General features: G+C 57.3%; 1 protein-coding gene across 4 annotated transcripts in view; it reads right to left on the bottom strand.

Moving 5' to 3' along the window:
• The window catches only part of svp (COUP transcription factor 2), a 50,613-nt gene that overhangs the window by 5,895 nt on the left and 21,802 nt on the right, over positions 1–22,916 (bottom strand). Inside the window, exon 4 of one of the 4 annotated variants that reach the window (XR_012999524.1) lies at positions 3,439–3,872. The exons of 2 other annotated variants lie outside the window; for them this stretch is intronic. Coding sequence is in view for 1 of the 2 variants with exons in the window: in XM_076371335.1 (XP_076227450.1) it covers positions 14,941–14,981 (41 nt within the window). In the remaining variant the exon portion in view is untranslated. Of the gene's footprint in view, positions 1–3,438; positions 3,873–14,934; positions 14,982–22,916 lie in introns of all 4 variants that reach the window. One more of the 4 variants, XM_076371335.1, reaches the window with a different exon arrangement.

Below are 22,916 nucleotides of genomic sequence, written 5' to 3'. Positions count from 1 at the left end.
GGAACGCGGGCGAACGAGGCGAGAGCTGGAATTATCGCGGGAGAGCGTAACGCGGCCCGAATAGAGTCGAATAGAATCGAGCGGAATTCGAGGAGGATCGGATCGGATGGAATCGGGCTGAATCGAAGAGGGTGAATCCAAGAGCCGACGGGTTGACTCAGGACGCTCGACGTATCGTCCGCGCATCGCCGAGCGGATTCATTTGTGGCCCGCTTAATTACCGGACTTCGATCGAGCCGGGATTCGCGTCGCGTCGACTACGGAATCATTCTACGACGATAATTACCGGTTTGATGTACGCGTTGGCGCCTCGCGGTTTCTCCCTGCGCGGCGAGACGCTCGGCGAAATGGACGGTGCCGGAAAACCTCGACCCATCGCGGCGAGCGATGCATAGAGCGGTTCGAAGTAGCTGACATTTTCCGGAGAAGTCTACTTTCCGATACCGATGTCTACCAGATGGATTTTGCTTCTTAAACGTCCGCGAGCCTCGGAAATCAAACGAATATGATTCGGTGAACGTTACGCTTCCGATGAAAATCGAAAGTTGGACGTTTTAAGAGTACCATTAGAAAACGCAAAACACATTAAAACGATCATCATTGGAAGATAATTTTCTATTCAATTTCGCTGGAAATCATCCCGATAACTTCTACAACGAAGAGTCTACCGAAATGTCAGCTATTTTTCCGATCCAGCCCACCGCGCCGCGTTAGGCATGGAATCCTGAGCGAGAAGGGTGCGCGAGCAACGATTATCGTAACGAGGCTCGTATTTGGAGAAGAGGCGCCTCGTCTCGCTTATCGCCGGCACGCATCGACTCGCAGCTGCTGCCTATAGCGTCGCCCGTAAGCGGGCCGTTTAGGGTCTGTATCGGCGCGTTAGCAACGACAATGCCGATCCCATTAGAGTATTCGAGTCACTCTCGAATCTCCGCCGCGCCCGGGAAACCAGAGCTCTCGTCGAATCGCGCCGGTCCCTTCCGCGGCTGCGAAAAGTCGACGACGGTTTCCGCGTCGCGCGCCTCCGGCGGCGAAGACGACTCTCGCCGAGCTGCCGGTGCAACTCCGCCGCGAGAATACGAGCCACTGGAGAAGAAGCGTGACAAGAGTAGCCGCGAACCCCTTTCGGACGGATTATGACGCGCGGAAAGTGCACGACCTTTTGTCTGGCGTTACCCCCGACGCGACGGCCGGAGAGGCCGGGGGTAATCCTCTAACCGGGCCGTTACACCGTTGTTGACATTTAGCCCCCACGGCTGCTCTCGAAACCGGTCCACGGTGTCACGCGCACCGCGAAAGATCGCGCGGATTGAACGCGCGGGAACGGCCGAGCGGCGGAGCTTCCATGACGTACGGCGCGTCGCACGGACGCGACAGGAAAAGGGACCGATCGGAACCGGAACTGGAACAGGAAGAACCAGCGGAACCGGGCGCGAGGAGCTTGACCTTCGCGGGACCTGCGAACCCTCGGTCTACCTGCGGATTCAGCGTCACGGCGACAGGGGATCGGTCGAACGAGTATCGAGATCGGAAAGAGGCAGATAATCCTGCGTCCGCAGGTGTCGCGAGACAAGGGAGTCGTCGAATCGACGGACAGTCGCATTAACGAAGGGTATAGTTCAGGTCAGGCGATGTGGTAGGCTATCCACAGAGAGGATTCTTCCTTCGGAGCAGTGGCGACGAACAGAAGCGAGACCGACGACGGAGCGAGGTGGAGGGACAGAGATCGAAGTTCACAGTGCCGCCAACGTCGTTCTCTATCGTTGCGTCTCGTCGGAAAACGGAGCGAAATCGGTTCGAACGGCGATCGCCGCGACGGCTCTCCGCAGAGAATTTCGGAAAGGCGACGCAGAGAATGGAACAGGCACGGGAGAGAGAGAGGGAGGGGGAGAGAGAGAGAGAGAGAGAAGACGAAGCAGAGGAAAGGTGAGAGACGATAGACGACACGGTGCGCGCGCGGTGGATCGCGTGGGCGCGTAATATATTCTTGGGATAGACAATGTGCCGAGCACGTGGGCTATAGAAGCCAAGTCGACCGGACCCGGGGCCCCATAATGAAGCGTTGACGCGAGCATAAAACGAGCGCCGCTCGAGACAATGGAGTGATTGAGCGCGGGTAACGCCAAAGGGTTGCCCGCCGTCAACCCCGGGGTGAAAATGTCAGTAACCAAATGTCAGGCCTCGCCTCCAGCGCGCTCTACAACCATTCTCGTTCCCGCGCGACCTCTTCCTCTCTTCCTCTTTACTTCCCGTGGTTTCGGCCTCTCCGTCAATCCATCTTCTCTAGTCTTCTTCCGGCTCGCCCCTTTCCGCGACGCGTCGCGTCGCGTCGCGTTCCGTCGCGTCGCCACGCGCCTCTTTCATCCCGTTTTCGTTCGAACGGCTCGCCCGTCGTTCGAGGAACGGGATTTCGCACGGGAGCCTCGCGTCGCGTCGCGGCGAGCGGAAGATCCGTGGAATCGCGCGAGTCCGATCGAGCCGCGCGTATCTCCCGGCTGTCTGGCGAAATCGAGTTTATCGCTCGGCGGCGCAGACGGCAATTTTAAAGGCTCCCTCGGCGCTTCCGGTGGTTGTCAAAGCGGCGGGCGGACGCGAAAACGTAAACGTCGCGAAGATACTTTGCCGCGACAAAGGGTTGTCCACCCTCATCCATGGCGGCACCCTCGCCGGAAGATAACCGCGCGAGAACGAGGCGAGCGAAACACCCGGCGTCGCCGTTCTCGCGTCCTCGGCACACTTTATGGCCAGGAAGTATCTTCTCCTCGCGTCGCTGCGATCCAGAAATTGCTTTCGCCCGCGAGAGCGATGCCATTTTCGGCACGACGACGCGACGGATCGTCGAAAAGGAGAACGAGGACGGGAACGTTTCGTTCGCGAGCGGTTCTTTGACGCGCCGCGGAACGGGTTAAGTGGGTTTTGCTCGCCAGGCGCTTCGCGTCGGTGGTTACGCCCACCCTCTCTCTCTCTTTCTCTCTCCCTTTCTCTCTCTCTCTCTCTCTCTCTCTGACCGTCTTTCTCTCCGCCTAGCTCTCTTCTTATCTCTCTCCTTCCGCGGAAGAAGACTCGGGCCGGTGCCTATCGGCCGCCCTGATCCGTCGCGGAAATTCCGCGCGAGATTGCTCGCCGCGGCCGATATATCGTGGGAAAAACGCTCCGCGTCGAATTCCGAATTAATCGGTGTTCCGTGTTCGATTTTTTTACCTCTCGCTCGTTCCCCGCGATCGTTTAAAGGAATCGATGGGAGCTCGTGTACGCGTATCGGGAATAATTCGCGGTTCTTGTGTAGCCGAGCGTGCAAAGACCTCGGTGCTCGCACCGAAACGCGACGGGCAGTCACGAGTAATGACTAGAAAACCAGTTCCGTCCCGGCGAGATGTTGCACGATTCTGTTCGGTGTACCGTGCATACGTGGCGCGCGAACGGCGTATCGCAACCTACCGTCATTCGCCGCCGCGACGCGGCCGCGCCGTGGCCGCAGCGGTCGCCGCAGCCGCCGCGAGATGCGAGACGAGCGATCACGCTCCAATTAACGCAGACGAATTCGTTCGCGGCTCTTTCTTCGTTCCGATCGCATGCCCAACGTCTGCTTCTGACGGATCAATCCGATCGGAGATTAGTCGACGGACTTGCTGCGAACTCTCGCGGATTAACGAACATTCAGTTTCTCTTTCCGCTGCGTTACGCTGCTTTTCTATCCCCGTCATCATCATAGAACGAACATCCATCCAAAGTTGCTACATTTTGCCTCGAAACTCTCGAAACTTGGTCAAAGCATTCAGACCTCCCTTCGTCGGATCATCTTTCTCGTTTACGTTGGAACACCGTCGAACGTAAGCATTTTCTTAACACAATAGAGTAGACGTAGAAAAGTACTGCAACAGAGAGAGAGAGAGAGAGAGAGAGAGAGAGAGAGAACAAACGAGCCGCGCGGAGGAAACGACGGGTATCGGCGAATCGGTCGGATCGGGAACAGCGGCGAACGATACGGATTCCGATGGCTGTCCGTCCCCGCGGCGAGTAGGCGGGCGGGAAACGAGTACGATTACCGGCGGCGGGCCGCGAGTTTGCCCGAAAAGATTAAAGGTAGGAGAGGATCCGTTCGCGTTCGGCTCGCGATAAATCGAACCGGGCGTTGCTTCGAGAGACGGGTTTCCTTCCAACCTCTACGGTGTCTCTTCGTGTCGGTTCCGCCCATCGGTGATTTATACGCGCGCGAGATATACTGCCGAGCACCCAGCATACGCACCCACCCACAACCCCGCGCCGAGGACATCCGAAATACGTAAGGAGAGAGACGCCGAGGGGCCGCCAGACGAGAGGGTGCACCGAAAAAACGCCGAGAAATCAGCGGCGCGTCGCGTTCACGCGTTCGCGCGTCAACCTCTGCTCCACTCTTCGAACGCGTAAGCGGATCTCTGCACGTTCGTTCGATAGGTTCCTTCGTTCGCGCATTCGTTACCTACATTCGTATTTTCCTCGGCGCGCTCGCGCGCGTTCGTTATGCTCGAGTGAAAGAAGTTTTCCAGCGGAAAGAGGGCGCGAGAGGAGAACCGGTGGGAGAGTGGTCGAGCAAGTTTCCGCGGACGCGGCGGGTAGTAACGCGATAGATTGGACGTAATTAGGGGCTTAATAAAATTCGCCGGCAATCTAGGAGGAAGCGGCGCGCCGCCCGAGGCGGATTCGTTCCGCGTAGAAAGACGGAGAGATGGAGAGAGAGAAACGGGCCTGGTTACTCGTAACAAACCGCAGACACCCTGACCACCCTCGAGCGGAGCGTGTGCGCGCGTCATTCGCGCAGACCGCGATATAACCTAATAGAATTATTTTCCAAGTACGAGGGGTCGCGGCTCCCCCAGGAAACGGCAGCAGCCGCAACAGCAGGGGTCGCAACCTAGCGGCATAAGGGATGTCGACCCGTGCTCCGATACACCCTCCGCTCCCTCGCCACTTTGCTCGTTCCGTGGTTTTACGGGCCGAGATAATAACGACCGACGAACAAATAAATAATGCCGGATCCGAGTGCTTTCCGCGGATTTTCGGCGGTCTCCTTTAAAAGCCGGCAAAGCGACGACGTCGCTTCTGCGGCGAGTAACGCGGTTTCCGGGACGGCGCGGTTGAGCGATGTCCGCGCCGGGGCTAGTTAGCGGGAATGAGCGTGCATCTTTCGACCGCTGGCTTCCTCGACCTTCTTCCCCGGCCGCCATCTGTTTCGCGTCACCTGTGATAGTCTTCCGCGGCCGATACGCGCCATGCTTCCTCGCGGCGAATCGACGGAGATAACGCGAGTAAATCCGCGTCCCGTTGCTTTCCGTTTCCCCCGTCGTTCCTCGGCGTTTTCCTCCTCTCTCGCGACGCGCGGGGAATCCGCGAAAAGCAACAGCTCGCGTGCCGCGGTCCGAAATCGCCTTCGCGCTGCTCCTCGGCCGGCGTCCAGGAACGTCCTGGAACGCCAAGGGTCATCGACGCGGCGATATTCCGCGCTGCACACGGTAATGGTAACGGTATTGGCAATGGGTACCACTGCAGCGCTCCTTTCTTTCGGCGTTCTCTTTCTCCCTCGCGTCTCTCCCGCTCGAGGAACTTTCAAAGTAATCTCGATTATCGCGTGGCATACGCGTTCCGCGCGAGCAGCGTTATCTCGCCGAGACACGGCGAGAAGCAGCGAGGAACGGAGAGAGAGAGACTCAGCGAGCCGGTACCCGACGATACGGATTATCGGCAGGCTGTTTACGCGAAACCTCGGTTCCCCGGAATTCTTCTCGCCGCGCGCATCGGCCGGCCGGAATTCTCGCATCACAGGGAATTCCGAATGCGCGAAACCCGAACGATACGCGACGGACGAGGGTGAGTCGCGTCCGGAGAGAAGGAGACGAGTCCGAACGGTCGCTCTCCTATCGAGTCGAGCGTAATTACGCGTCAATTTTTCCGACGGCTCGGCCGCTCGATGCATCTTCGCCTCTCCTCCTTCCCTTTCTTCTCTTTCTTCCCTTTCCTCCGTTTCTTCTCGTTCCATCCACTCGTTCACGTTTATCTCCGATTCTATAGCTCTCCTTTTCCCCGGCCTTTCTGTCCTACTCTAACTATTATTAGCGGTAATGCATGCCATTAGCGTCAAGGTTCGTGCGCGAGAACGAGAAGCCCTCTCCCTCCCTCTCTCTCTCTCCCTTCCTCGCCCCCTGCCCCGTGCCCTCTCTCGCTCCGTCTCCGTTTCTCTCCGGATATATTCGAGAGAATTCTCGGTTGTATAAGTCGCGCGTGCATCGGTCTGCCTACTATGCATGGCTGTGCGAAACGTGCTCGCCCAGCCGGTCGGCCGCGGCCAGGTCCAGCCTGGCCCGGCTTGACACGGCCCTGCCCGGTTCTCGGAGCGTCGTAGGTTGGCCTGCGGCTCGCTCTTCCGCCTCGAGAGACGGTGCCTCGCCGACTCCTGCCGGAGAGAGGAGGCTGGGAACAGACGGAAGAACAAGAAGAACCTCTTCCTCCGAGATTCCTCCTCTTTCTCCGCCCGGTTCCGTTCGCGAGAGGCTAGCGTACGCGAAGCGAACCGTGTCGCTGTTGCATCGCCAGGCACGCCAGCTACCGCTACCGATCCGTAACGAGGCGCGGCCGCGCGAGCGAGCGAGCGAGCGCGCGATTTCGCAGCGGTCGCCCCCCAATATCGCGGTTATCTCCGGGACTCGTCGAATCGGAGGCCGAACGAGTCGCTCGAAAGCGAAACCGCGTTCCTCCCCGACAGTTGCGTTTAGGCCGCTGGACCCAGTCGCGATCCAACTGAACCATGACCCAACGTGACCAGGACCTAACCGATATCTCGGTTATCTACAGCGTTCCAGTCGGACAACGAACGAGTCGAGAACGAAACCGCGTGCTTCCACGACGAACGCGCGAGCGTTGCGTGCCGGCTGCTAGACATAACCGAGAGAGACCTACGGCGAACCGGGACGCGATCGTTCGCTACCCCGGGAATCACGAGCGAGACAATTTATCGCGACGATCTGCGCGATGGCCCGCGCGCGTTCCCGGAAAAAAGCCTGGAAGACGCGACTCGAGGCAGCCGCTTCGAACGGAAGAGGAGCGCCGCTGGAAACGGGGGAGACAACTCCGAGCCATATTCCGTGGTCGCGTCGTTAAGCAGCAAAAAATAATAAATCACCGGGATTTTTCGCTCGCCGCGGGAAGATAAATTTAATAAGTTAACTACCGCGAATCGTTCCGCTGGAGAGAGAGAGGATATCGCGGCGGGCCGAGAGTCGCCGTTATTATCGCGGGGGTAGTCGCGGGGAAGAGTTACGAGTGAGGGTGCTGCGGAAAGATGCGAGTTTTTTCGCGCGACCGCCGAAAGGGGAGACCGTTCGCGCCGCGTAACGGGAAATCTAAGATATCCCGCGAGCTCTCTTTGGTCCGAGCGAGTTCGAGACGTACCTTAGCTGCGCGGTCGAAGTTTATTGGTTGCATCGGAAACTCGTACCGATACTCGACTCGCAATCGCTCAGCCGCGCGGAACGCGAAAGTCGGTTTGCACGATCGCGATCGCTGTTCGGCTGAGGATCTCGCGGATTTACTTGGATTGTTACGGATTGCCGCGATGGAACCGCGCGTTTAAGGGGAACATCTGCGAGAGACGCATTATCGTAGCTTCGAAGTGTTCGGGAAAGGAAAAACTCGGACGGCAGAAATATTGAGCGCCTGCCTATGGACGAAATTTAATCATTCGGATAACGAGAATTGAAGATTGCCAACGTTCAAACACACAAACTTCCTACAAACATCCGAATCGAAACGCTATCCATTGTCACTGAGAAAACTTCATAATCCCCCGCGATGTAAAGAAAATATAACCACGTGTCCAGCTCTATACTCAACAACTTTCGCGTTAACCAGTTAACTGTGTTTGACACGATGCTAATACTCTCAGCGATGAATTCTCTATTTTCTCGCATAAACATGTACCTCTCCTTTTCGCTTTGATCTTTCATTAAAATATGCTCTACGCGCATTCGTTCTGCATGCGAGTACACGCTCCATTTTTTCATTTTATTTATAACGGGAGGTTTTCCCAACTAAATTCCACAGTTGGTTAAACATTCGCGTGTGTCGATACTTTTCAAGTTTCCTCCCGAAAACGGCCGTATCCCCGCGATCTCCGGTGGCCCTAAAGGTGACTCCGAGCGAGGAGCGTTTGGCGGCCGGTTCGGTTCCTCTTCCTCCTCTTCCTCCTCCTCCTCCTCCTCCTCCTCCTCCTCGAGGAGGCTGAGATACGACCTCGATTCCATATGGCTCGTGAATCGCGCGGGAAAGGAACAGCCTCCCTTTTTGCCGCGTCTCCTTTCTCCGGGACTCGAGTTAGGACCCGAGCACAAGAGCGCGGGAGGGCTGCGAGGGTTGGAGTTACCGCCGCGGGGGCGGGGGCGGGACACCTAAATCGGCGGGTAAACGCGGCGGCTGGACGGCGCGCAGCGTACGGCGCGCGGCGTCGTGGCCGACTACTTACCGGCCGTGAAATATGAAATTAAATTCATTAGGCTTCTCGCGGTTATAATAAATCGAACGATTGTACGGGGATGGAAGACGTACCGGGCTTATAACTCAGACGGTCTGAATGGAAAATGATGAGAAATGTCTCTCATTGAACGCTGGGGGGTCCAGGACCCTGTTGTCCCTCTCTCCTCCCCCCGACCCGCTCGCCGAGTCGCTTCTCCATCGCCGGTTCTTATTCGGTCCCTCGCACGATTATCTCGCGATCGCCTCGCGGGAACCGATCCTGCCGGCGAGCCGCGATCCGAACGGCGTTACGTGGAAATCTGGCTCGGAGGAACGCCACTGGAGCGGAGGACGATAAGGACGAGAGGGTTACGTTTTCGACGGGAAACCACTCGCGCAACGTGTCTCTGAGACTCGAGGAACGAAAGGAATCGGAATCGAGATTCGACAGAGAAACCGGTGAAAGTGGAAATTCTTTTTCGTGAGCTCGTTGTTAACACTTAGCCAACCGAATGGGGAGATCTCCCACTTTTCACTTAGCAACGGATTGCCTTTTAGTCTGTTTATCTTTTATTTTGTTGTTTAGTGAGTCTCGAAGTGGGATTATTTGCAATTCATCGAATGCGGTTCTTGGTTTTACGAAACAGTTTCTAACCGAATTCACGGAATGAGTTCAATTGAAGGTAACGAAGGAGGTTGTAGTTATAGTTCTTTTTAGGTGGTCGTATTTGAAATGTTACCTTTAAATGGTACAACTGTGATACTACAAATAACTATAGAAAAAATTGTTAAACCAGGTAGAGGTTGCAATAGAATAGAATGTCTGACACGACATAGGACTGCCAAGGGTTTTAACAGATGAAGCTAAATTCTATATCGATCGCATAAATAATAAAAATAAGGAAACCACGTGCTGTTTGAGTAATTAGATCATTCGTTCGCCACATAATGTTCCAAACATGAAAATCTCTCTGAAATGTCGATGTTCGTTGATAAAGGGTTAAACAGCAGAGCGTTTCGAGTGTATGCGTGCATCCACCAACGGAAAACCGCAGAACAATCTCGCAAATTGCATCGAAGCGCTCCAGGTAAATACAGTTTCTCTTGGAAGCGTTCGTTCCAGGAGCGAGACACTAAAAAACGAGTAACACACGATTCGCCCCCCGAATTCCGCTGATAAATCCCCGCTGATCCGATTCGTCCTATTCGGGAATAGTGTCCCCGAGGCGTTTCTCGAAACTAAAGGAGTCGTCGGCTCGGAGTCGCAGGAACCTCGTTCTTTCGCGCGAGTGCCGCTCACCGGCGTTTACAATGTCCCCTCGGCACTCCACCTTACTAATTTATCCGACAGCCGCCTTATCGTGTAAATCACTCACACACGGAAAGGGCAGCTCGCCGGCTGATTTATATCGGTGCATTTAAATGGAACAAAGTAACCGGTCTTCGCACGACCGATCTACCGGCCTCGGCTCGCGTCGCGATCGACGCGCTCGCGACACGCTCCGCGGCGACTTGCCGTTCGACGTCGCGAACGATTTCCCTCGAATAATATTTTGTTTGCTTTTCCCGGCGCCGACCGTGCTCCAGATTGGATCCCATTGTCCGCCGCGATTCCATTTTCGATGCGAGTCGAGCCCACGGAATTACGCGCGATCGCGGCTCGCGCGGGCACCTTTAGGGCCTGTGCACACCGGCGACGCCGCCGATTCGCGTGCCGCACACGCACGGCGAATTCCACGTTGCGCGCCGCGTACGGTATCGAACAGGAAAGAAATATGGGTAATTTCGGGCGAAATCGGCCGGCGCGGCCGAACGGCTGTTTTCTGGACGGAACTCGGTGACGCGCGTGTGACGTACAGAACGTACAGTAACGAATGATTTAATTAATTCCGTACGTTTGCAAATGATTATGGAATCAAAAGAACACACGGCCAAATATTCATTCCGAGCTACTGTGTGTTTCAAGCGGAAGTGAGTGTACGAATACTTGATTCTCGCGTCACTTTTGTAACGTTCGCGAGCGTAGCTTCGCCGTTGAATCGACTAAACATTATTGGAAACGTGCGACACGTTTGCAATTGCAATTCCAACACGTTGACGCTCGCTTTGGAATCGGCGGTGCACGAGAGGGGCAATTTTCTTTTGATAATTAGTCGATTCTTGGGGAGTTCGACGATTCTACACGTTCACTTTACGTTACAGTCATTTGCTCGTACATTCACGAGCAACGGGTTACAACGTTTAAGTCAACGTGTTCGTTAACATTCGAATGTATATCGAATGTCGCTCGACGTTCGAGCAAAAAAGACAGAACAGCGAGCCGACCGCGGCGGGCTTCGCTGTGTGCAGAGGCCCTTAAGCGGAATTCCATCGATCGCGGTGGGAAAAACGTAATTCAATTTCCATGGAATCGAAATTAATTTTGCGCAGTTGCCACTTGCCGCGTTGATTATCGTCTCGACGCGCGCTATCGGATCGCGCGGACCGATACGGCCGGCTGACAAAGGTTCCGCGGCGGGTCCCGGACGCGACGCGACGCGGAATCACCGATAACCGGGCCGGGCGGGCGAGAAAAGAGCGAAACGAAGGCCGGTCCGGCCGGAAAATCGTCCGGCGATCTTCCGGCGTGCGACGGAGGCCCGCGCGCGTTTCCCGACGACACCGTCGGCGACCGTCGCGACTCGTCGACCCCCGTCGAGAGAGCGAACCGGTCGAGGGTAGCGCGAGAGAGGTATCCGCGTGAAAATTTATGGCCGAGCTCTCGCGTCCGTGGCGTCGTTAAACGAGCGCAGCCCTGAATGGAGTAAATGGGCTGTGATTTGTACATTGACAGGCACGTAATGCCACAACATCGGAGGCATCGGCATTTTTCGCTCGGGGAGGAGCCTTTGAACGCGCCACGGAGAATGCCCCGTGTTTTGCTCGAATCGTCCACTTTCCGCGTATTCTCAAAGAGATAACGACCTCTCGAGTGTTCGGCCGAATACCCATTCTACGCTGTTTTCCTCTTTAAAGCGGAGTCCCCGTAGGCGTGTCGATTTCTGCCAGCTGCGCGCCGCGCGTCCCGTTCACCGAAATCGTTCGACCGAGCCGCTGCATTTTCCCTTTATGCTGCCTACTCCCGAGCAGACACAACACCGTTCCGATTCGACAAAACCATTATGTCGCGCGGCTCCATGCGCGAAGTCGATCGAGCGCGAGTCGCGGATCGCTCGCTGGAAGCTTCTCGACGAACCCTTTCCGAACGTCTCCCGCGCGACGATCGGTTCCGAGAAGAGACGCCGATATCGCCGGACGATCTTCGACGCGTCGATGCGCGCAGCCGTTGCGGCGGACGCGAGAGGGCGGAGGCGCGAGGTTTCCTCGAGAAACGGGAATCGCGGGAGTGTCGCGGAGCGGATCGAATCGGAGATAGCTGTCCACTTTAAGGAACCCCCGTGAATATCCATCGAATATCCATCGAATTCCGCAGATCGAATCGCGCGATTCGACGCGCGCGCTACGCTCCGGGACCGGAGCGAAGCAGCTGGTGACCTTTTCTCGGCCGACCGGCTGCGCCGCAACCTTTCGTCTCGCGAGATCTTCTACTCCGGATAAAGATCGTTCCCGATCGGACGGGATCCGTCGTGGCCCGGGCCGAGGCGAGCGGTTTGTTGTCGATTGTGTGCACACTCGTCGGTTAATTGGGCTCATTGTGGCCGATCCGGGCGTGCGCTCGGCCCGGTGGCGGGCCTCGTGCCGGGGAACGAGGCAAACAACGGCCAAACAACGGCTGAACAACGGGGGTGGCTACAAGGAGCGGCTCGCAGCTCCTTTTCCGGTCCGTCGACGAGGCCCCGAACGACGACGACGGCGACGACTAAGACAGCGACCACGACAGCGACGACCGCGACAGGGGTAGCTAAGCGGCTGACAAACCAGGCGGCCACCCTGCTCTTCCCTCTCCGTCCGTCCGTCTTCCCGTCATCTCCTTTTTTCGTTCCTTTCTTCCTTTCTTCTGAAAGCGACCCGAGCGAACCTCGAAAAGTGCTCTCGCAGGCTCCATTGTCGCGCGAACGCTTCCTCGAGAGAAGAGCAAACACGCTTAACCTCCCGACCTATTGTCGCGACGGATCATCCGATTTGCCGTGCTCGCCCGTCGGAATGCCCGTTACGAGCACAGGTTACTCGACGCGAGCGCGCACCCTTCGAGCTATCGAGGGACGCGACGCGAGGCGAGGCGAGGCGAGGCGAGGCGACGCGTTATCGGCGAGTTATCCTCGAGGAGGAGTCACCTCCTTTCGTTTACCCTGATATATCTGGTTATTACGAAACACGGTGCTCGCGGACCGGCCCGACTTTCCATAACCGGTTGCCGCCGACCGGTATCGCAATTCGCCCGGTCGATTCGTTATTTTGTTATTCCGTTATTCCGAGTTCGCGCGGTTTCCGCGGGTCTCGGCTTCCCCGGGATCCTCGCCGAGGGGGCAGAGCGTCGCCGCGGACGCGCGCGCCGATTGAAAGCAAGTGGCGCGTCATCGCGGTCATCGTCGGCTCTGAGGGCGATGCGTTTTCCGGGATCTCCGATTCGGAAAAATGCGGGAGCTCCGGGAGCCGGGGCGAGAGGCGACCGGTGGACGAGGGTTACGAGTTATTGGATTACGCGCTCGCATTGTCCTCGTAACGGGCAGCTGTTCGTCCCGAAGGCGACGCAAGATGCACGCCGAATATGAAAATAATATTTCCTTTTGGCATCGGTATGATCGATATTTATTCAAGCGTCCGCTCCGCATTGTATCTCGGTCCCGAGATCTCGTTCGTACCGCATTGTACCCTGCTCTCCGCCTCTCTCTCTCTCTCTCTCTCTCTCTCTCTCTCTCTCTCTCTCTCTCTCTCTCTCTGTCTCTCTGTCCGCGTCTCTCTTTCCGGAGGTTGGCGAGCCTCGACAATAGATCGGCGCGATCGGAATCGGCGCGATCGATCGCGAAGAAGGAACGCAGAGGCGAAACCATGGCCGACGCCGGCTTCTCGCCGCGGAACGACGAAAATCACGATCGTTGGAAACGGAACGCGCCGTTTCGCGGAAACGATAACATCGCGCCGCGGATCGCTGGTATCTCGACGCGACGCCGATGAACCTTGAACCGATCGCGCCGTGAAACGCGAGTTGCGCAACGCGCGTGCTGCATCGCTCGGAAAAGTTTTACGATCGTCGGATTTTCTCGGAATCGCGTTGCTCGGACGCGCCGGGTACGTTTCAGAAAGACGCCGAGGCGTTTTCAACCCTTCTGATACGTGGCTATTTCTTGGGCGACGTTGACGCACAGTGGATTGGAATCGTGGGAACTCGCGAAAGTTTAATTTACTAACTATTGCAGTGATAATAGGTTGCTGTGGTCCACTTTAAATTGTCGCGTCAAACGCCACAGTTTTGTTCTTTTGCAAAAAAGCAGGCACAATTATTTATTGTTCGGTGTTACTGTCCTTGTCCGATACTATCATCAGCGTAGCTACGTCGTTAAACAGTTTCAGTGGACATCGGTTATCTTGCGTGCTACGACTGTTTTCAAGTCATTCAGAAGCGTCGGTCATGACTGACACGGCGCTTAACGTGTTAAGAGAGCTTCGAAATTGAGGAGACACGTCTGGCTCGGTTAGATCGCATCGCATCGCACGCTGAATTTGAGCTATTCATTCCTAAATGTACAGGGTAACTATTCGAGTGGAGATGAATTGCCGTGGGCCACTCGAAATTGGTTGAGAGAGCGTCTATCTCAGAAAGATCTCATGTTTTTCGGGAAACACCGTAGCTTTACGCGCGACACTTTTATATAGGCAACATTGTCTAATTTTTTTACCTACGGGTGTAAAATTTATATTATTTTTCCCTCGCGTTAAATACTTCTTTGCAAAGGCCTGTTCTCTTTCCCCAATTTACGGACGTCTGCTCGTAAATCTAGCTTCACAAGGGCACTCCGTCATCCGACTAAGAAACTAATAGCAGAATCAGACCGCACGACTGGCAAAGAAGCCCAGAAACAGGTTAGCCCGTAGTTACGGATACAAAAATAAGAGGGACGCGACTTTCGCGCGCGTTTCCACGATTCCGTGTCCCCGTGCTCCGGCGGCACCGGCGAAACTTCGATCCGCGGGATTGGATTCGCGCGGTGGCTGAGTTTTAAACTTCGTTCCGCGGCGAACAAACGGCGCGGCGCCGCGTAACTTTCGGATCTTTCGGCTCGAAAGGGGTGGACTCTTTGGTGTTCGACTAAGTGACAAGTTTCGCCGCGGTCTCCTTGTTCCCGGCAAAAGTCCCGTCCCCGCCGCCGCCGTCGCGTGGGCCGAAAGAGGAGAAAGCGTTATCGAGTTATTCGCCGAAAAATTCTGTCGTCGCGGAACGGGAGCCGTCCCTCGAGCGTCGTGACTCCTCTCGGCGACGCTCGACGACCTCGAATCGTGTGAAATGCGACTTACGTTATTCTACGGTAACCGGAAGATACTCGGGAATTTAGTCGGCTTACCTGAAACAAAGGAGAAGAATCATCAATTGCAACTCTCGGTGGCACGAGTCCGAACGGTCGCGTCGCGCGCGTTTTCAGCAAGCGTTCCTCTATCGCGGTTAAAGGGCGATCGCGTGGAAGGCGAGGCGAAGGTGGTCGCGCGTTAACGACGGCGCCGTCGCGCCGCCGACGAGCTCGAAAATCGCTAAGGTCGCTCGTCGGGGATAGAAATGTCGTGGCCCGCGTGCGGTAACCTTTCGCTCCCCGCGCGATCCGAGAGTTTCGATCGAGCTGACACACCGAGGCGGGATGCCGCGAGCAGATAACGACGTCGTGCTCGATCCTGCCCCGATACCGATCGACTAATTTCCTTCTCTCGTCGATTTTTCCAACGTGCCGGGCGTTCCGCCGTCCAGCGGCGTTCGTCCTCGTTTCCGAGCGATTTCGGCGCGCGTGAAAAATCCTCGGAGGGACTAACGATCGGGACGGGGACTAGTTTACGGGAGCGTGCCGAGGGAGAGGCTCGACGACGCGACGCGACGCGATCGCCGGGAGAAGGAGGGCCGATCGCGAGCGGAAAAATCGCGGTATCTGCAGGCTCGTTCGAGCAGGATGCGACTGGTTCGAGTTTGCGTGGAACTCGCGGCGGACGAGGGAATATCGAAAAGAGGAGAACACGTCTAAAGTACGCGGAGCATCGTGCTCGTGGTGCTCGTCCGCTCTCTCTCTCTCTCTCTCTCTCTCTCTCGCTCTCTCTGTGGGTTCCGATCGGCTCCTCCGGTTTCTCCGCCTCGGCCGTTTCGCGTTCCACGCGTCCGACTCTGTTCACGCTTCTCTATCGGTCTATCCCGCGCCCTCTCCGCTCGCCCCGTCTCCCTTTCGCTCGGCGTTCCGCTCTGTCTCGTCCGCTCGAACACGGCCGATAGATAATTGGCGTTGCGTGCTTCGAGATAAACGGCCGTGATTGGCGAAAATAACGATTAATAATTATCCACTCGCGGGATCCGAGGCGGTCTGCCCTCTCATCTCGGATCTCTCGGGAGATCCGAGCGAATGGGGGAAGAGGGAAGAGAGACGGAGAAATAGAGGAGCCACGATATTCGATGCTTGGACCTGCTTTCCGTCTTCCGCGCTCTCTCCTCGTCTCTCCCGGCGCGATCTCCGCCGACCTCCCCGCCGCGTCCCGTCCCTTGGCAATGCCTTGGCAATGCCTTGGCAATCCCTTGGCCGTCTCTTGGCCGTCTCTTGGCCGTCTCTTGGCCGTCGCTCCCCGCAGCCCCTGCCGGGCCGGCGGCTCCGCCGGCCCCTCTGCGGCCTTTCTTCGCGATCGCCCTCCGTATCTCTTTCCGGACCGGTGGTTTACCTGTGCGCGGCCGAGGCGAGTCGGAGTCGCGCGATGAATCTCCGTTCCGGCAGTCGCCGTGGCCGGCGCGCGTCCCGCGTCCGCCGCGGCCACCTACGCTCGATACCGGATCTCGCGCGTTTACCGTATCGTCCCGATTTCTGCGCGTCGCGAACCCTCCGGCGCGGCCCGAGGAACGAGCCGCGTGCCGCGCGTTGCGATTAACTGTGATTCGCACTCGCCTTTCAGCCTGTCGCGCTTTCATTCAGAGCCACCTACGCGCTCGCTCGCTCGCTCGATGGCCTCTCTTTTTCTCCCACCCTTTTCCCTCGTTTCGTCGCGGCCACGGCGATCTCCTCGGCCGACCCGGGTTTCTCCGCGAGACCCAGCCGCGATTCGTCGGCTACCGAGCTCGCCGTTTTCGGGAAACGCGGTGGGTTTCCGGGTGGCCGACGAACGCGGAAATTGGAGCGCGAAAGAACGTCCAGCTCGTCTCGTCGAGAGCGAAAGAGCGAAGCGCGCGTCCCCGTCGAATAATTGGAGCGCCCTGCTGCGGGAACGACTGCGGTTGCGGTTGCGGTTGCGGTTGCGGTTGCGGTGGCGGTCGAGGCTCTGTTTCTGGCTCCAGCGGCGGTAACGGCGGGTCCGTGACGCGATACCATTTGATAAGTTGTGTCAACTGCTCGTTAGTTAATTGTCGATGCGCGACACTCTCGCCGGTTCCCGGCGGTGTACGCAGTCGCAACGAACCCTCGGCTAACTTTGTCACCCTTTTCAGCACCCTCCAGCACGGACGCGGGCACGAACACGCGCGCGGCCACGGACACGGATACGGAACTCGCCACCGCCAATGTACCGGCCACCGTCCAATGAATGCCCTTCATTTCCATACTTCGTTCGACGGTCAGTGAGACCAGCTAATCAGATTATTTAACCCTCGTTCGACCTGCCTGTTCCCTCTCGTCGCCCATTGGCTCGCCGCTCTCGCTTTTCGCTGTTCGCTCTCCGATTTCTCCATCGAGCTCCCCCCTCGCCCTCCTTCGCGGTATCGCGGCTATCGGGAAAAATTCCATCGTTGCCAGTCGCCCGATCGCGAGCGCGATCGGGGGATCTTTCGAGTCGTTCGCGGTTTCGTCGATGAAACATTCCTAAAGGAACCGTGCCGCGGATAGCGACATTTGAAGAATTCGAAACGCACGAAGGAACCGACGAATCGATAAATCGGGAACAGCGAGAGCAAGAGAGGAGGGAGCAGAGAGAGCTGATAAAGAAGATAAAGAGAGGGACGGCCGGAGAAACGAGTCGACAAGGGGTTATAACGTAATTGTATTAGTTGGGAAGGGTCTATGCAGAGTAGCGGGGTTCCGCCGTGAAATTAATGCCTTCGGCTTATCAGTGGCCCGACACTTTGGCGGCAAAAGTGCCGCGTTCCGAGCTTTGCCTCGGAACCCGAGAGAGACGAGGAGGAAACGCGATTCCGAGATCGACGAGCCACCGGCCAGGCGATAACGAGGAACGCCCTCGATTGTGCAACTCGCGACACACGCGAGATCGAATCGCGACCGTTGCGTCGCTTCGTTTCGCAACGAGCTTCGTCGCGTTTTTGCATTCGAATTCTTCCGCTCGCTCGTAGGTTTATGCGTTTATGCGTTTATGCGTTTATGCGTTTATGCGTTTATGCGTTTATACGTTTATACGTTTACAGGTTTGCGCGTCGGCCGGTGCTGCCTCGAAGAGGACATTCCTCCTCGGAGGGACAGTCGTCTTTTCGGGCGAAAGACGCGTGTTACTCCCGGTAGCGTGGTCCGTTTCGGTAGGCTATTTCTCTCCTAATGAATGCCCCATTAGGTAGTAACGGAGGTATGCGCCGCGCGCGGTTCTGTCACGCGTGTAGAGAACCGATCCTGCTCGATGTAAATCGGATTAATTAAAGACCGACCTAGGGGCGAACGAGCCGGAGGAGCAGCGAGCTTTTATTCGGCGAGGCGAGGCGAGGGCGACCGCGCCGCAGCGCGAACGGAACGAGAGGAACGGCCAGCGAAGAAGAAGAAGAAGCAGAAGAAGAAGAAGGAATAAAAAGGAAGCAAACGGAACGAGCGTCATGCTCGAGGCGAGTTATCCGGAAGAAAGTTCGGCGCGCGTTCGGCGAAAGCAAAAATCGCATTGTCGCGGTCGGCGCGCGGACCACCGGCGACCGGTGATCGATCAGCCGACGCGGGCTCGGCCCAATTCGCGTGCGGGGGACCGTCCGGGGACAATTACGGGGATTTGTCGAGTCGCCGGGACGAGACGTTTCAGCGGAATAAACGGGTTCGCCTCGGCGGATTCGGCACCGACGTAAAACCGGAGACGCGGGCCGAGCGGAGCGTGACGAATCTCGTTGGCAAACCCAATACCGAGGCCGAGATGCTGCTGATTGAGAAGTCGTACGACGGGACGGAGCGAGAACGGCAGGCGGCAGGCGGCGGAGGAGGAGGAGGAGGAGGAGGAGGAGGAGGAGGAAGGGACGAGAGCGCGCGAGTGTGCGACGCGCTCGCGTATCGAAGCGTGGAGGAAAAAATTGGATCGGTCACGGACACGTGCTGCTGTACCGCACGATCTCGCTCGTCCGTTCCCGATTCTAACCGAGAAAGAACCCCGATACGCTTCGCCTCTGAAGCCCCTCCACCACCCCCGGCTCTCGGTTTTCCCTACGGTTTTTCCTCCGCCGGCGCGTCCCGCCGTCACCCCGAGGCTCTCTCGTTTTTCGTTTGCCGCCGGTTCCGCGGCGCGTACGTGTGCACGCGCGCGTATGTATATCGCCGGCCAGCCTCCCTCGTCGCAGCTCCGTCCTGCTCCCGGCCGGCGCGCTCTCTTTCCCGCCGGGGCTCCTTCAACGCCCCTTAGACACCCGCGGTCGTACCCTAAGCCGCGGAGAGCAGCAGTCGCGGTTAGGGGATGCTGAGTCATACGGAGCAGGCCGGTCGGCGCACCGCATAGCGGATACATGGCGTGTCACCCCGAATATTATTCGAGTGCCTGACAGCGCAATCTGTGAATGCGCGATATTGTCTGCTGGTGCGGCGCGGAGCGGTGCGTTCCGTCGTACGGCAGGCATGTGCGACTAGGAATGGCACGCGTGCAACGCCCAAACCGTCCCCTCCGCCTCGCGCCGCGCGGAGCACGAATCCATTATCCGGATCGGCCGAGCTGTCCCGTCTTCTCGACTTTTCGACGCTCGATCTTCACCCTCTTCCCGCGTAACCTAGCGAAGAGATCGTTCCGATGGCGTGCGATTCCGACGCGGATCTCGCGTGCACCTTTCGAGAGAGCAGTCTTAACCTTTCGGCTACCGTGCGCCGCCACAATGTCTATCGCGCGCATCTTTTCGAACGCGTCGTGCACATTATAGTCTAATCCAACGTAATTGCGCTGAAACCGCAGCGATATTACATTTACGACACGCAGACGCGTCGAACCGAACCGCACGGAGGCAGCTTCGCGGCTAGTCCCGCGCAGCCGAAAGGTTAAGTCGCCTTACGTGAACGCTCGAGACGTTTCATCGCGCGTTCTCTGGAACTCGTTAAGTCCATCGATATCCCGCATTCCCGCTTCGCGTTTCATGTATCAGCCGAAGCTGACGAAGAGAGCGCCGACTACGAATCCGGAGATTCTCCTTTCGGCAACGGCGCAACGACAGTTCGCTTTCGATTGGGATTAGAGGAGCTCGGCGTCGCCGGTTGTGAAGCGAGCCTCTCTTTCGGCGTTTCGGTGGAAACGGCGAGAAGGCCGGGCTTTGTTTCGCGAACGGCGTCTGTGCCGCGATATCTTGGTTCAACGAATTTCCGGCGGGGGGCAGGGCGCAGAGGGCAGAGGGCAGAGCGCGGCGGATAACTCGTGGGTAATACGGCCGCGGAGGTTAAGCGACGACGGACCGCGCCGGTGATCCAGCGCGGCGGTCCGAGGGTTCGTTTCGGCCGAGGACGTCGATAAGCGTCTCGCATTGTCCGCCGGTCACGTGACCACCCTCCGCCGTCCCGGTGGTCGTCGGAACGACGCCGTAGAGCCGAGCACCGTCGTTTATATTAAACTCCGAGGTTAATACCGCGGCTTACTCTAATACCGGGCCAACCCTTTGCCCTGCGATACGCCGATAAGGGTTACGGCTCCGCGCGGCCGCGGATGCCGGGGAATCCTCCGGCGTCGATCCTCTCCTCTTCTCTCCTGGCCGCATATTCTCGCGATTGTCTTCGCGCCGCGCGAGGAACGCGGCCGAAACTACGTCCGATCCATTCAGGGGGAGGCGACATCTCGTAAACGCGTGTATCGCGCGCTCGTTGCTCCTCCGAGCCCGAAAACCGTGCGATTTTTGGCCACCCTCGTTCCGATCGGCGATAGCGAGGCGCGACGCCGACCGTGAAACGGGAGCGGGAACGGGAACGGGAACATGAACGCGGACGCGCACGGAAGAGGGCAGATAATAAAACGTAAATGGGTAACGCTCAAAGTCAAGGGTTGGGGGATGCGACCCCGACTCAACGCCAAGTAACAATGCGAGAGATAGAGAGCCGGTCGCGAGGATCGTGGTCCCGGTTTCGCAGATAACGCGCTCTCCCCTGCTCCGAAGAGCTTCATCCCTTCGCAACTGCCGCTCTCGTTCATCCGTTCGTTGCTTTTGCTCGCTCGTTTTCATTTCCCTTTGTCTCGCCGAGCGTGTGCACGCGTCGCGCGCGTGTCCGATCCTTCGACGTCGCTCTCGGTCACCGGATCGCTGTGTCGACTTCGGTTTCGACTTTCGAATCTTCGATCGGACGGAAGCGGACGCGTTTCTTCGGATTTCTAGGATCTTGCTCGCCGACTTCTCGCGTAGCAATCGAGGAAACGTAAACGTTGATACGAGACGTCGAGGGGAGGACGCCGAACGTCGCGTCGCTTCCGCGCCGCCGTTAATTCTCCGCCTCGCGCGGCCGTCTCCACCGGGTCCGTTTCTCCGGCCATCTCCGGCCGACGTTTCGAGAGCATGACCGTTCCGTGGCGTCGATAAATTATCCGAGGTTAACAGGTGAGCGCGAACGACAGACGGCGATAATAACGACAACGATAAACGCGCCAATAATACGCCAGTCTGATCGGGGACACGACTGCGAGTACGCGATATTAACGATCGCCGCAATTCGGTCGGCCGTTCGCGCGTTATTCCCGGTTAAATGTAGGTTACCAGGCCCGCCGTATCGCACGCTAAATTTTATTCATTCTTAAACGCGCCGGGTAACTATCGCTGTAAAAATCAATTGCCTCGGTTCACCCGGCATTGCTCAACGGAGCTTCGGAGTCGAAGCGAAACGCCCGGCTTAGAAAGACCGCGCGCTTTTCGGGGGACGCCGTACATCGACGCGTGATATTTTCAAAGTGGCCACCGTTTCGTCGAATTTAATTGTACCGTCTTGAAAAGCATTCTTTTATCTACAGACGTATGCAAAGTTTATGGAAATATTCCTACTTTTACCTTCGATATCGTCTCGCGAGGCCTGTTCTCTCCTATTTTCTAATTTACGGACGTCTACGGTAAGGCTAGCTTTTACTACGGTTTCTCATCCTAAGAAAGTAACGAGCGCTTTTCAATTTTTCGATTATACAACAAAGGTTTCTCGGTGTTTCGACATTTCTGTCCATCTACAAGGAATCTACGAAAAAACTTCATTCTCAGTTCGAACTATGTCTTCCGCGGTGAAATCTGAAAACCCGAAGTCCCGAAAACCCCAGAAACAATCCGCCTCTAGGCTATCGATGGGAGAATAAGAGAAACACGAGTTCCAGCGTTTTTGCGATTCCGGTCCATCGCGCGCGGATCGTACGGTTCGCGCGATCTCGGCGCACGGTGAGGTATCGGTTCGTCGAGCTAGAGCGACCGACGATCGCGCGGTTACTTTCTCCTCCAGTCTCCGCGGTGCCCTCGTTTGCGCGTCCGTTTCGATGCGCTACAGCCGCCTCGCGATTGGACACGATGCACGGAACCATCGCATCGCGTCGTTAGACGATTGCGCGGAAAAATCGCCGAGCAGATACCCCCCCCTTCGCGAGTCGCGGCGCCGTGTCGTGTCGTCGCTCGCGTCGACGCGGACTCGCGTTTTCAGGACTGGAGCGTACCTCGTTTTCCTCGGCCCGGTCCGCGTCTCCGCCTCGACTCGCCCGTTTATCCGCGATTCCGGAGCTCTCCGCGTAAACTCGCTCCGGGAAAATTCCGAGCTCGATCCTGTCGATACTCCGCGGCGGGAAGGAGGAAGAGGAGGAACGAGCGGCACCGCGGAAACGCGACGAGACGAGACGCGTCCGCGGAGCGGATTCCTCGTAATCGAGCGAAACGGTCTCCGGCTGCAGGGTATATTCTTAATTACGCTGTTAATACCGGGAAGGCAATGCGGAGACCGCCCAAGAAACGAAAAGCACATGGCAACGAGTACGTGGGTCGCCGGTTGCCGGCCGGTTGCCGGCCGGTTGCCGGTCGGTTGCCGGCCGGTTGCTCGCCGGTTGTACGAGGCAAAAGGAATTGCATCGCATGCCACGTAATCGTGGGAGTGTTTCCCATCAAGATACACGTAGGTACCGCACTCGCCGTAATACCCTCTCGCATAAAT

The sequence above is a fragment of the Nomia melanderi genome, chromosome 10 (assembly GCF_051020985.1).
Source record: "Nomia melanderi isolate GNS246 chromosome 10, iyNomMela1, whole genome shotgun sequence".
In the NCBI taxonomy this organism is placed as follows: Eukaryota; Metazoa; Arthropoda; class Insecta; order Hymenoptera; family Halictidae; genus Nomia; species Nomia melanderi.
The sequence above is the reverse complement of the archived record's forward strand: the minus strand, read 5'-3'. Positions and strand labels throughout refer to the sequence as shown.